Here is a 12,651-nt window from a genome sequence, read left to right on the forward strand (position 1 = left end):
TTGCTCACTCCTGTTATCTTACAACACGAAGTTGCATCCCACTTTGCAAGGCTAAGAATAGATGCTGGTGTTTTCATCACTTGAATGCAATGCAACTTCTCCTTGGGCTTGTCATGACAAAAAAGCACTTGTTGCATATCATAGGACCGACTGAATTCCTACTGGAGCAGGTGTTATTCTTAGAAGATGAGCTCATGTCGATAGTCTTGAATGTCATCAGCTCTCTGTCGACTTCTCCATACCTCCATATTTACAAAACCGCTTCTGAAGACATCTGATGGTAATGATATTTGTGAAGGCAGAATGGCAGTCTGATGTATAAAATATCATTTGGTTTGAATTGTTTATCAGCATAGTCATCCTTAAGTTCATTGTCCTTAGTCCGGCACTGCTGCAGCTTAGGTACATCGTCCTGTAGAAGTCCTTGTCCTGCTTGTCCAGCAACCTCTCATCTGTTGTGACCAATTCCTGTCTGTCATGAAAAACTATTTCTACAAAGCTCTTCCTTCAACTTGGGGAACAGGTAGAAGTCTTCTGGAGCCAAATCTGGGGATAGGCCAGATGGTTGGATTGGGAAAGAGTTGAAAGCCACAGTTGGTGTGTGTGCATGCACGAGAAAGATCATGTATTGTCCTGGAGAAGCATCATACCTCAACTTGATATTCCACGGTGCTTGTTATTGATGGTTTCGAGAAACTATCGCAGTTCATATGCATACCAACTCTCCAATGATGATCTTTCCTTTTGGGGGAGAGTCAGTCATGATGACTTCTTCACTCTCCCAGGAAATAGTGGCCATGATATTTCCTGCTGATGCCTTTTTATTGAACTTTTGTTGGGCTTGAGAATGTGTGCTCCTACTGCATGTCCTGCTGTCTGATCTCAGGATCGAAGTGGTGAACTCGTGGCACAGTTCTGCTTATGATGTGGTCTTGGTTTGCTTGTAACTGCTCAACAAGCTCCGTGGAAATGTCAAGTCGCGCTCTCTTCTGATCAGCAGTGTATGTTCTTAGTACCCATATTTATTCAACTTTATCGTGCCTAATGTTTCAGTGATGATGGAGTACACCGATGTTGTGGTGATGCTCAATGTCTCAGCTATATGCCTGACTGTTGATCTTCTGCCATTCATGAAAATCTTGTGGACGACATCAACTTTTTGTGGTGTGTTGGCCTCCTTGGGCATCCTGACCTTGACTTATCCTCAGAGCTGGTTCTCCTTCAGAAATCTACATGAACATTTCCAAACAATATTTGTTACAAAATTAGTGTCAGTCCATTTTTATTAACTTTTTTGCAGTTTCGAGTTCAGAACAATCTCAATCTTTGTGCAAAACCTCATGGAGATTAATCATTGTTTAGTAAATGTTTTGTTTCTTGAACAAAGAAAACTAGAACGAACAGAACTGGAACGACACTCAGTCGAGCACATACCATCGCCAGGCTGAACAGTTTAAGTTTTGTTTCCGCCGATAGGCCAAATCCAGATCAAGATCTTCACAAAAATCGAAGCAATTTATCCTTGTCACATACTCAACCTATCCACCAAGTTTCGTCCGAATCTGTCTCTAACATTTTGAGACAGCCTGCTCACAGACAAACAAAGAAGTAGGGATGAAAACATAACCTCCGTCCACCTTAGGAGCCAGAGGTAACGAGACATTTCTACATGTTGACTGCCTAATTATCCAAATTAAACTTTCATTTGTAAACACTTGTCATGTGATATGTGAGTGTCGGTGGGACGATCGAAACGGAATAAAATTGAACCCACTGGACCCACTTGGCAGAATCCCATTCACACTGTTTAGGGCTTCTTCTTCTTCTTCTTTCAATGGTTTACGTTTCAGTCTGTGAATAACTTGGCTAGTCAATAGTGTGACCTCAGATCCCTTTGTAAGTGGACCCAACAGTATAAATCGAACTATGCACCTCATCCAGGATGAAGTGTATTGGACGGACGGTGAGACCGAGGCTGTAATGAGAGCCAACAAGTTTACTGGTTTCTCAGTCAATCGCCTGGTGGAGGGACTGAATTCTCCACAAGGGCTCTTGGTTTACCATGAGTTACTTCAACCACCTGGTACTTTACCACCAGCATGAGGTCACAAGTACTTGTTTAATTTCTCACCTCATACGCAAGCTTTGTGATTTACATTTTGCTCTTTTCTCTTCCTTTTCCAATCTTTATGGCTTCCAGGTGTCGACCTGTGTTCAATGGGTGGACTTCAAGATGGTGGCTGTAGCTACCTATGTCTTCCCTCTCCACAGCCTCCAGGTCCTGCAGTTTCACCATTCTTCTCCTGCCTTTGTCCTCGAGGCTTTCATTTGGGCAATGATGGACACACTTGTACAGACACAGCTCGAGGTGATGATGCATATCCAGTATAATACTATAATCATCTACACACTGTACTCTGCTATGTATACGGATGTACACATGGTTGTATTCAAGGAATGCTGTATATGTTTTGAGACGTCAACTAATGATGATGTGAATGGAGGATCATAGTCCTCTCAATCGACAACAACCTTCCTTTTCTATTGTGCTTCATTTCCATGAGAAAATTCTGAACTAGTACAGGCCAGAATTAATTTCAGCCAGAACAAACTCTATGCTTCCCAAAAGGGAAAAACTCAAACCAGGATGATCTGATATATTTGAAGCAAATCTGTTTGGTTTGAAATGGGTTAGTGTGAAATTCTGATAAGAGAATATTCTACGGATAATGTAACATGATGGGCTGGGTAAGAGGACTAATACTTCTATCCGAGCAAAATCTAAGTAGCATGGGTACTCTAACTGTTCAATATGAAGCATCATAAATTTATTTCAGTTTGGTGTGAAAATTTAAAGTTTCTTTTTATTGTGCTATTATTTGGTGCATTTATTCTAAATAAGGGAACAATGGACACAGTCTGACATCCTGCTTTGTGGCATAGAATTTCTGACTTCCTCCACTCATGCAATCAACATGTTTCCATCAATGGACCCCTAACCTCCCCCTCTCCCAGGAAGGCTGGAGTTCCCCAAGGCAGTGAGCATTGGGCCCAGTCTTGTTCCTCATCGATATAAACGACCTCTCTGATGCTCTGGAAAAACCCTCTTCCCTTTTTCAGATGACTTCACATTGTGTCATGCAGTACCTCCATCCCACTTGGCAAACAGCAGCTACATCATTCTCTACCATATGGAAATGATTACACTGTGGTCTCATAAATGGAACTTGTCCTTCAATCCTGGAAAAATCTCCCAGTCTCACCCTGTCGCTCCAGAAGTATCATTAAACAAACCCACCAATATATTTCCTTGATCATCCAATGGAAGACGTTCAGTCTCTCCAACTTCTCGGCCTCATTACCAGCCATGAAATCTCCTTAGGCATCCTCCATCATTTCAATGACAAAATGTGCAAATCGTCTTCAAATTTCAAGTCAATCAGATGAATATTGAGGATTTCAGAAAATTGGCCTCAAAAGAGTGACCACTATATCACATTGTCATGTAACATGTGGTAAAGTTTCAATTTCCTCCACTGAACGGTTTTAGATCTTATCAAAATGTTGACACGTACGACGTACGGCATACGTATACTACCAGTCGCTTAACCCCGTGTTTCGCTTCGCGAGTGCAAGGTAATGAGTACGTACAATTGTAGATGACTTTTTTGATGCACAAATAGATTTACTAATGCAGATCTCTAAATGATAGAGTGCTGCCCTCCAGTGGAAACCAAGCAAAATTGCATGATGTGTCTGATGTATTTTTAGATGATGCGTGGATTGTTGAATATGAGGAAAAAAAGCAAAAACTATTGCACTTAGGAAGTAGAATTTGCTTTCAAAGCCATTAATTTGACGTATTGTCCGATGTATATTCCAAGTTTGAGCTCGTTTCAATGTATAGCCTTTGAGACATGAGCGCCAACACATCACATTTTGGACGGATGGGTAAACAGACTGAGACACCAATGTGCATTTCAATGGTTTTCGTTAAAAACTCAAGAATGTGGAAATGGACGTTGCTGAAATTTGGAACATATTACCTCGACGTACAAAGGATTTACTTCTGAAATTTGCAGCCGATTTCGTCCCGTAGAAGCCGAGAAACGAATTTTCAGTCCCTGTGTTAAAGTTACAGATAGAGAAACCGTCCCATTATAAAAGGAGGGGTGCTTTGTGCCTCCCTTGATATACTACAAAGTTTGAGGCTCATGGAAGATCACTGTTGTGTTGAATCTGCAGCTTGGAATTGAATTGAAGGATAGATTCACATCGCAACAGGGATCACTCATGAACTACAAGGACAAGGATATTGATCAAGGATTAATTTGCTTTATGCAATGCCTTTTTTTTTTTGTATACCTTGGTCGAGGCTCGTATGAGAGCTAACACACAACTCACAGCAAGGAGGCATGAGACAAGAGGGGCGGGAGTGGAAGGGACAAAACAGTGGGGAACAGACACATTTGGTGAACTGTGGAAGGGAGAGGGATGGGGATGGGATGGGGAAAATGGCGAAGAGAAGATGGACATTTCAGGGACTTTCAGGAAGGAAAGCAGGGGAATTGAAGGAAGTGGGCTTGGGTATGATTATCGGGGGTAGAAAAGATCGAGGATTTGGATGGGGGAAGATAAGAGGTGGTGGTGAACAGCTGTTTTGAAAGCCTGGAGGGAAGAATGGGAAAGAATAGAGTGAGGAAGTTTATTCCAAAGGCGGGAAAAAAAGAGGGATGAAAGAGTGAAGATGAGCAGTGATTCGTGATTTTGGTAGTTTTACCAGAAGGGGGTTGTTGGCGGACCTTGAGCGCCCTGTGGAAATGTGGTGGGGACAAATCGCAGAGAGAGCAGGGGGGGCAAGGCTGGAGAGGAGTCGGTAGAAGACAGAAAGACCACCGACCAACCTGCGGTGATTGAGTGAGAGGCCCAAAGAATCAGCTTCATTGCGGGAGATGCCGATGATCCTAAATGCCCTGGTTTCGACAGCGTGAAGCCGAGAAAGGTGGGAGGCAGGAGCACCAGCCCAGAGGGGAGAGCAGTACTCCATCAGGCTACGAACAAAAGGCTACTACGCCTTATTTGTATTATGAATTTTATAACTACATGTCCTTGTAAGTGGCCAAAAATGAATTCAATTCAAATGCCCTTTAAATGTTTAGTATCTTATAAAAACAGTTAATACCCCTCTTCTTCTTCATCTTCTTTTTGTGAATGGCAGCTTGACTGTTCGGTAGTTATCATTTTGTTGGGGCACAACTGTGCCCAACTGCTGATGCTTTGCCCCTCTACCAGTACACTGGTACTCATTTTGCTGACTTTGGAAGGATGACAGGCTGAGTCAACCCCACCTAGTGTTGATTCAGCAGCCAGCAGGGCTCAAACTCAGGACCCTAAGATCCCAAGCCAGCCACCCTAACCACGAAGCCAACACCAGGCTTAATTAATGCCTTCAATAGAGTGTTTAACATTTAAACATTCGAGTGTGAGCTTTGATACTCATGACTCCAAGAGGGATCACAAAGAAGTCATGGCCAATGCTCTTTTTTTGTGGAAGTTTCCTGATGCTGTTTGACGCTGAATAATTAACTTATCACTTCAATCTATGTTGAAGTTTATAAGATCTATGAAAGACCATGTGGCCACCCATCCCTTATGGGTGGTGTTGGTTTATTTTTATTTGATAAAATGTTTAAATCTGCATCCACCTTGTCAGCACTATCAATCCATTATGAAATGGCAAGGATGTAGTACTGAATGAGGGATTGGCAGTAAGTTAGGAATTTGGGTGAGCGAGTGAGCACGAGAGAATGGATGAGTAGCAGGGCAGAGTTGACAAAGTGAGTGAATGAGGGCATGGAATTAGTGCGTGTGTGTACGCAGGAAGCGAGACAGAGAACATTACCTTGGCAACCCATGTTATCCTGCCAACGACAAATCCCATGGTCAGGAGCTCCAGCGATCCACGACCCGGTTCACCTCCACAGAGCAAGTCCAACGGAAAAAGTAGATCCTGGAAAAAACTTTATATTTTAGCACTATTCTGTTTACTTGTGGATGTTTTACATTTATTAACTGTTACATCTCACAAATGTTGTGTGTGTGTGTGTGTGTGTGTGTGTGTGTGTGTGTGTGTGTGTGTGTGTGTGTGTGTGTGTGTGTGTGTGTGTGTGTGTGTGTGTGTGTGTCAAAATAATGAGAGAGAGGATATGAATGTGAATGAATGAGTGTGAGATAGTATGTGAATAAGAGAGAGGGGAGAAAGAGAAAGAATATGAATGTGAAAATGAAAGTACAGGGTGTTTAAAAAAAAGAGTGATGCAACTTTAAATGTTTATTTACAAAGAAATAGAAACCTCAGGAATGTGAACCAAACATTTCTTGAAAGTTTATGACATGGTATTTTCTATTACTGATTGCTAATGCAGTTAATCACCGCTAGTTAGTGAGAGCCCAAGGTCTGAAATTTGCATGAACACAAAATCCTTGCAATTGACGTTCTCGATGTGTGCTCTTCCGCAGTTCAGACAGGCATTGGTCCTCACTCCAAAGTTCTTTCCAACTTTCCTGTAGGTCTCATGTGGTACTGCCTGGAGGTAGTCTGACACCCCCTGCTTCAGATCATCCAGTGTGGCAGGGTAGTTGGCATAGACAGAGCCCTTGGCAGCCCCCCAGAACCAATAGTCCCGATGGTTCAAGTCTGGGCTATGGGGTGCCCAGTCATGAGTGGTAACCAGGGCAACGAGGCAGTTTCTGAAGAGCTGTCGCAGGAAAGTGATGGTGTCACCAGCTGAATGCGGGGTGCACCATCCTGCATAAAGCAGGTCATGCTGAGCTGGTTTGGGGTGATCTTTTGGGTGAGATCATGATGGAACTTCTGGAGCATGGCCCGGTAGTGTTCACCGTTGATCGTCACCGTCCTGCTGTTGTCATATCTCAAACCAGTATTGTCATTCTCAAACCAGGATATGCCAAACTGATGTCGGTTTGATGGCTAGCACCTGGGAGTGCCGGCAGTGGGACTTCTTGGGACTGTCCAATGCAGAATCCCACACAACGTCGATGTTGGCTTGGCTCTTGATTGCTGATGCTGGCCTGCCACAGTTGCCCTTGCTCTGGTTGTGCACTGCACCCTTGTGCTCAAAATGTTTCACAAGATGTTGAATGGCACAATTTGTGGGCCCATCACGTGTTCTGAGGTCGTCTTCCCAGCAGAACCTCTGGTGGGTGTCTACATATGATTTAATCTCATAACACAGAGCCACCAATTGTGTCTCCTCCTTCACTGTCAATGGCATAATTATGCTTCGGAGCTAGAAAACCCAGGGAAGAAATACCACGGTAACACCACCAAACTCTGAAAAGGAAAATGGTATAGCTCAAAAAACAAAGAAATGGCAGGAAGTCAAAGTTGTATCAATCTTTTTGAAACACCCTGAAGAGGGAGGATATTGTTACGGTAACTTGGTCTTCGATGACAGTCATGTTGCCCAGGAAGATGACAGGTATGGGAAGAAAAGCTCTCCACGTCTGCTGGGTTAATTTGGCGTGAATCGGTGCCTCAGAACACATGACTGCGGCGAATATGCCGACAGGAAGAGCGAAGCAGAGCTATGTCAACAATCCACATTTAAAGTGCTTTAACGTGAACCCAATCTGTCTGTTTACCAGGTTAATAAGCCAATTTAGCTAAGTGCTAGGGAGTCTGCTCCTGATGACCACACAAGGTTTCATCAAAACAGGAATTTATTATGAGGAGAAAAGGGGAGGAAGCAGAACATTGCTGCACAACAGCAATCACAAGCAGTAATAATAGATAATGAATAAATCCAATGCGCCCCCGGAACAATGACAGCCTTAACACGTACATCTTTTTTGCTTTCATTCAGTGAACATGGGCCAGTAAAAAGAAGAAGACAACACAAGGAGAAACTTTATCCATGTGCATTGTCCACGCATATGGTGTCGGTCCTCCCTCAGTGCTCATCAGACTTGTGCGAGGTTTATCCTTGCATGCCAGTACCAACCACCTTCAATCGAGCGGGGAGTACGTGCCAGACACCTCCACGAACCACAACTCGTGTTATAAACTCGAACTCCTGGGGACTCCAGAAACACCATGAACCAAGAAGCACCACAACTCAAGAAGCATTGAAGGACCAACAACTATGAACCACAGACCTATCTAACCGCACATACGGTGTGTGTGCTTTTATAACGTCCGGCAGGGCACATGGGACCGTCCGTGGCACACACCTATTTGCAAACGCAGCTTGACATATAGTGATTGAGGGCACGTGTCCATTGGCTGGCAAGCCAGAAAAATTCCACATCACGGAATATGGTGATCTATGGGCATGCCTACTAGCCTGTCTGGTGAAGTTGAGCCTCATAGATGTTCGAATATGGGTATATTTCCAGCGCATCTCGTGTGTCCTTGCACTGAACCCGTGTTTGTGATAATGGGCTATGCCGATTGGCTGGTACCTAGCAAAGAAACTCCATCCAAGGACAGATAAACATTGAATAAGGCTAAAAATGGAGGGGGGAAAGACTGAGTGTCTGAGGTGAAGAGGAGGAGATTGGGACCATACTCTGTGTGGAGCATTGGTGCTGCTTTTGCAGTCTCCTTGGCTATTGGGCACAATCCTGGACGGGTCGCCTCTCCGACGCAGTATACCAGCATGCCGGCACTCTTTTTGCCGACCTCGGAAGGATGACAGGCCGAGTTAACCCCACCTGGTATTAATTCAACAGCTGAGCAGGATTTGAACTCGGGACCCTAGGATCCAAAGCCCACCACCCTAACCATAAAGCCAACATCAGGCATAAGTCTGTGGTGAGGGAGACGATATCTTTGTAAACAACACATTTCATCACATTTCTTGGACAAAACACATTTCAAAGTTGGCCTCCAAAGCCAGTCGACGACTGGGCATTCTCCGTTGTACAAAGTCCTTCTTTGGCACACGTGAACTCCTATCCACCTGCAGCTTGATGGAGAACTACTCTCTTTCTTTCTTTCCTGATATTTCCTCTGGGCTAGCTCCACTGCCTCACACCTTGCTCAACTTGATGCCGTGGATCATTGGAGTCTCCTGCGTTGGAGCCGAGTCTATGGGCTTGCACCCTCTGCTCTTCCCATGCTTTGTCCCCACCCCCCCCCCCCCACTCCCACCAGCTTTCTGCAGGGTGGACGCAGTCCACACTCAAGCCCTTCTGGTGAAACTACCTAAATCCAGGATCAATGCTCACCTAAACTCATTTTTACCTCTTTTATTTTTCCACCGAAGGAACCAACTTCTCTTCAATTTCAGTCTTCCCTCCAAGTCTTCAAGACAGCTTGTTCACCACCATATCCAATCCAAAAGGATGATCTTTTCGACACTCGTTAACTACCCACCCCACCCCAAGCCGAACTCTTTCCAAATGTCCAGTTTTTCCTTCCTGAGAGTTTCCTTCTGTATCCATCTTGTCCACCTACCCCATGCATCCTTTCCTACCCCAATTCCCCCCCCCCCTCCACACCAATTATTTGTCCAAGTCTGCCTCATTTTGTCCTTCAACTCTCTTGTTGTTGACCCCCACCCCCTATCTCTACTGTTCATTTTGTTCAAATGCATCCTGATCTGTTCAGTGTTCCAGCTCTTCCACAAGTCTAGACTCTGCATGCAAAAAACCTGCTCGACGTGCTTTATCATTTACAGGAATTACACCACACTTATGCTCGCATGTAATATGAAATAACTATTCTAATCTACCCCCATTTTACCCCCCCCCCCACCCCCCAAGACCAGATCTGTAACAACATAAATGACAGACTGAGAGTGAGACTATAAATGAGAGAGAGAAAATTTGAATGAGAGAGAGTGTGAGTGAGAATGTTGTCTGGAGGCTGCAGTGCTGAAATCTTGTCACCAAGCATCGCCACACATTTGGAATTGTTAGTACATTAACAGGCTCTATGATTAGTTCAATGAAGCTCGTTGCTTAGTCATGAATGCACGCTCAACTCATCCAACTTGTATATTATTGTTTGCTGCAGGCATCCTCAGTCTGCATGTGTTTGCCAGCAATCATTCGTGGTTCCTGTTTTGATGAAACTTTATTCACTCGTCTCACAGTGATATCGTGCAATATACAGTATGCCTAACCTGAGAGACAGACACACAGACATGGAGATCTGAATTAGAAATGAACAGACTTGTAGATCTCCACCCCCAATAAAGGATGATTGTGGTCACATGGGACAACTTAAAATTAAGAACTGTGATGATGATTATCCTTTGTTCTTACAGGAAGTAAATTACTCTCAAGCATTCAGGGTAAGCATATCATGAGAGACTGTGTGAGTGTGTGTGTGTGTGTGTGTGTATGTGTGTGGTGTCATTGACTTGTGAACTGTTTTTTTTTACAGTGTTACTTCATGAAGGCAAAGATGAAACTTCACCTTCATACTTGTCACCTATTTTAGCAACTCTCATCCCTGCAGGTCAGTGCATTCAGTTTTACCTCCCCATGCCAATCATTTCATGAACTATTCTCTCTTCATTTCTCTCTCAAGATAATCACACTGCTGCTTTATTTTGTGAAAATGTGTATTATGTTTACACAACAAAGGGGGGAAACGAGTTTGAAGAGACCAATAGAAAAGATAAGGGAGAGAGGGGTCTGGGGGAGGAGTGGTCAAGATTTCCTCCTTAATTGCATCTTCTATTTACAGTATACTAATAAAAGGCAGTGTGTGTGTGTGTCTGTCTGTCTGTCTGTCTGTCTGTCTGTCCGCAAGACTCCAGCCCAAACCGCTCAACCGATCGTTCTGAAATTTTCAGAGATTAATGTCACTGACCCTGCAACGGTCCCGCATTGAAGTTTCGTAAAATTCGGTCGACCAAAAAGGTCTACATAGGCCAATAGGCGAATTTGAGCCATATTTTCTGAAATCCTCAATTTTCATCCGATTGACTTGAAATTTGAACAGTATTTGCATATCAGGTCATTGATTTCAACCACCTATTACTTTTGAGGTTATCAAAGGTCAAAAGGTCGACACAGGCCATAAGGTCAACCCAAAAGAGGCCAAATTTTTTAATGGTTTATAAAATTGTCAATTTTCATCCTATTGATTTGAAATTTGAAGACCATTTGCACATCAGGTCACTGAATTCAACTACCCATTAATTTTCAGATCAATATCGGCCAAAAGGCCAATTTGGGTCAAATTATGCCAAATTTTCAGAAATCCTCAATTTTCATCCAATTGACTTGAAATTTGAAGAGCATTTGCATATTAGGTCACAAAATTCAACTACCTATTAATTTTCAGGTAAACAAAGACCAAAAGGTTAACATAGGCCAAATTTCTAAAATCCTCAATTTTCATCCAATTAACTTGAAATTTGAAGAGCATTTGCATATCAGATCACTGAATTCAACCACCAATTAATTTTGAAGTAAACATCGGCCAAAAGGCCAAATTTTCTAAAATCCTCAATTTTCATCCGATTGACTTGAAATTTGAAGAGCATTTTTATGTCAGGTCACTGAATTCAATTACCAATTAATTTTAAGGTCAAAAGGTCAACACAGGCCTAATTTCTAAAATTGAGAGATAGGGCAAAGAATTAAATATATCACGATATCTCAAAAAATTGTGGACAAGTTATGACAAAACAAGATGGATGAGTTGAATAGGTGACAAGAACAAGCGGATTGGATTTTGGTTCGGATCCAGCCCATCAGTGGGATACAAAACGTGAACTGTTCCACCTGACAGAGGGATGCGCTTTACCACGTGCCATTTTACTTTGTGCTGTTTTGCCAAGTTGTCACTCTTTGAGTAATTTTTAATTTGTTTGTTTGTTTCTTTGTCTGCACAGAACTTTTGTGTTTTTCTCCACAACCGCTTGTCGGATTGAGATGATATTTTCACCATAGGTGCAACTACTCATGCAGAATGTTGCAATGATAATTATGATGTCATCGGTCACGTGGTATGGCAGCCATTTTGGAAAAACTTTGATCCTCTATCGATGAAACTGCACCAAGAAAAAATTGAAACTTGGCACACAGAAAATACTCCTCATGGGGAATATGTGTGATTTTTTATGACGTCATAGGTGCCTTTGTTACAATGTCATAATTGCATATGTAGAACGCCACATCTGATCAGTATGAAAATTTTTGAGATGATGGTAGAAAGGGTCGAGCATCACTTGACCACAGGTGATGCTCTACCCTTTCACAGATTCCTCGCACATAGGCCTCCTTGTCCACCCTCACCGAATTAACAGTTTTAGGCCTCAGCTCCCTGAACAGCTCAGCTCTGCCATTAAACCTAGCCCTGCGACTCTGATCAATGGTATCTCGTGTCCCTTAGGAGACAAAGTTCTTCTTCACCTGATGGTGGGTTCCGTGACATCCACCAGCAACATCAAGGATGGTAGCCTTGATGGCACTTCACAACTCTCAGGATTCCCCGAAACGCCCAGACTCCCCAAATACCCTCTCAAACTGTTCGCAAACTCGTCAGATCCCCTCCCATCCTTGAGATTGCGAATATCCAGCCAAGGCTGGGATGGTACCATTCTCGTGGATTTGAGGTGCAACTTCAGAGTCGCTGTAACAAGCCTGTGGTCAGTATTTAGCAACTGA

At 43.3% G+C, this 12,651-nt stretch overlaps 1 protein-coding gene and 1 long non-coding RNA gene across 6 annotated transcripts in view; one reads left to right on the forward strand and one right to left on the reverse strand.

Moving 5' to 3' along the window:
• The window catches only part of LOC147021368 (low-density lipoprotein receptor-like), a 126,234-nt gene that overhangs the window by 102,428 nt on the left and 11,155 nt on the right, over positions 1 to 12,651 (forward strand). For 2 of the 4 annotated variants that reach the window (XM_085891248.1, XM_085891245.1), the window contains exons 16-20: positions 1,942 to 2,083; positions 2,201 to 2,368; positions 5,881 to 6,003; positions 10,296 to 10,322; positions 10,415 to 10,489. In XM_085891248.1, the coding sequence (XP_085747374.1) occupies positions 1,942 to 2,083; positions 2,201 to 2,368; positions 5,881 to 6,003; positions 10,296 to 10,322; positions 10,415 to 10,489 (535 nt within the window). The remainder of the gene's footprint in view (positions 1 to 1,941; positions 2,084 to 2,200; positions 2,369 to 5,880; positions 6,004 to 10,295; positions 10,323 to 10,414; positions 10,490 to 12,651) is intronic. The other 2 variants (XM_085891246.1, XM_085891247.1) reach the window with 2 other exon arrangements.
• LOC147021369 (uncharacterized) overlaps positions 1 to 12,651 on the reverse strand; it is a 31,122-nt gene that overhangs the window by 1,579 nt on the left and 16,892 nt on the right. For both annotated transcript variants that reach the window (XR_015060774.1, XR_015060773.1), the window contains one exon: positions 5,903 to 6,010. This is a non-coding gene — a long non-coding RNA (uncharacterized LOC147021369). The remainder of the gene's footprint in view (positions 1 to 5,902; positions 6,011 to 12,651) is intronic.

Source organism: Eptatretus burgeri, chromosome 8, assembly GCF_056783735.1.
Source record: "Eptatretus burgeri isolate ZD-2024b chromosome 8, Ebu_testis_v1, whole genome shotgun sequence".
NCBI lineage: Eukaryota > Metazoa > Chordata > Myxini > Myxiniformes > Myxinidae > Eptatretus > Eptatretus burgeri.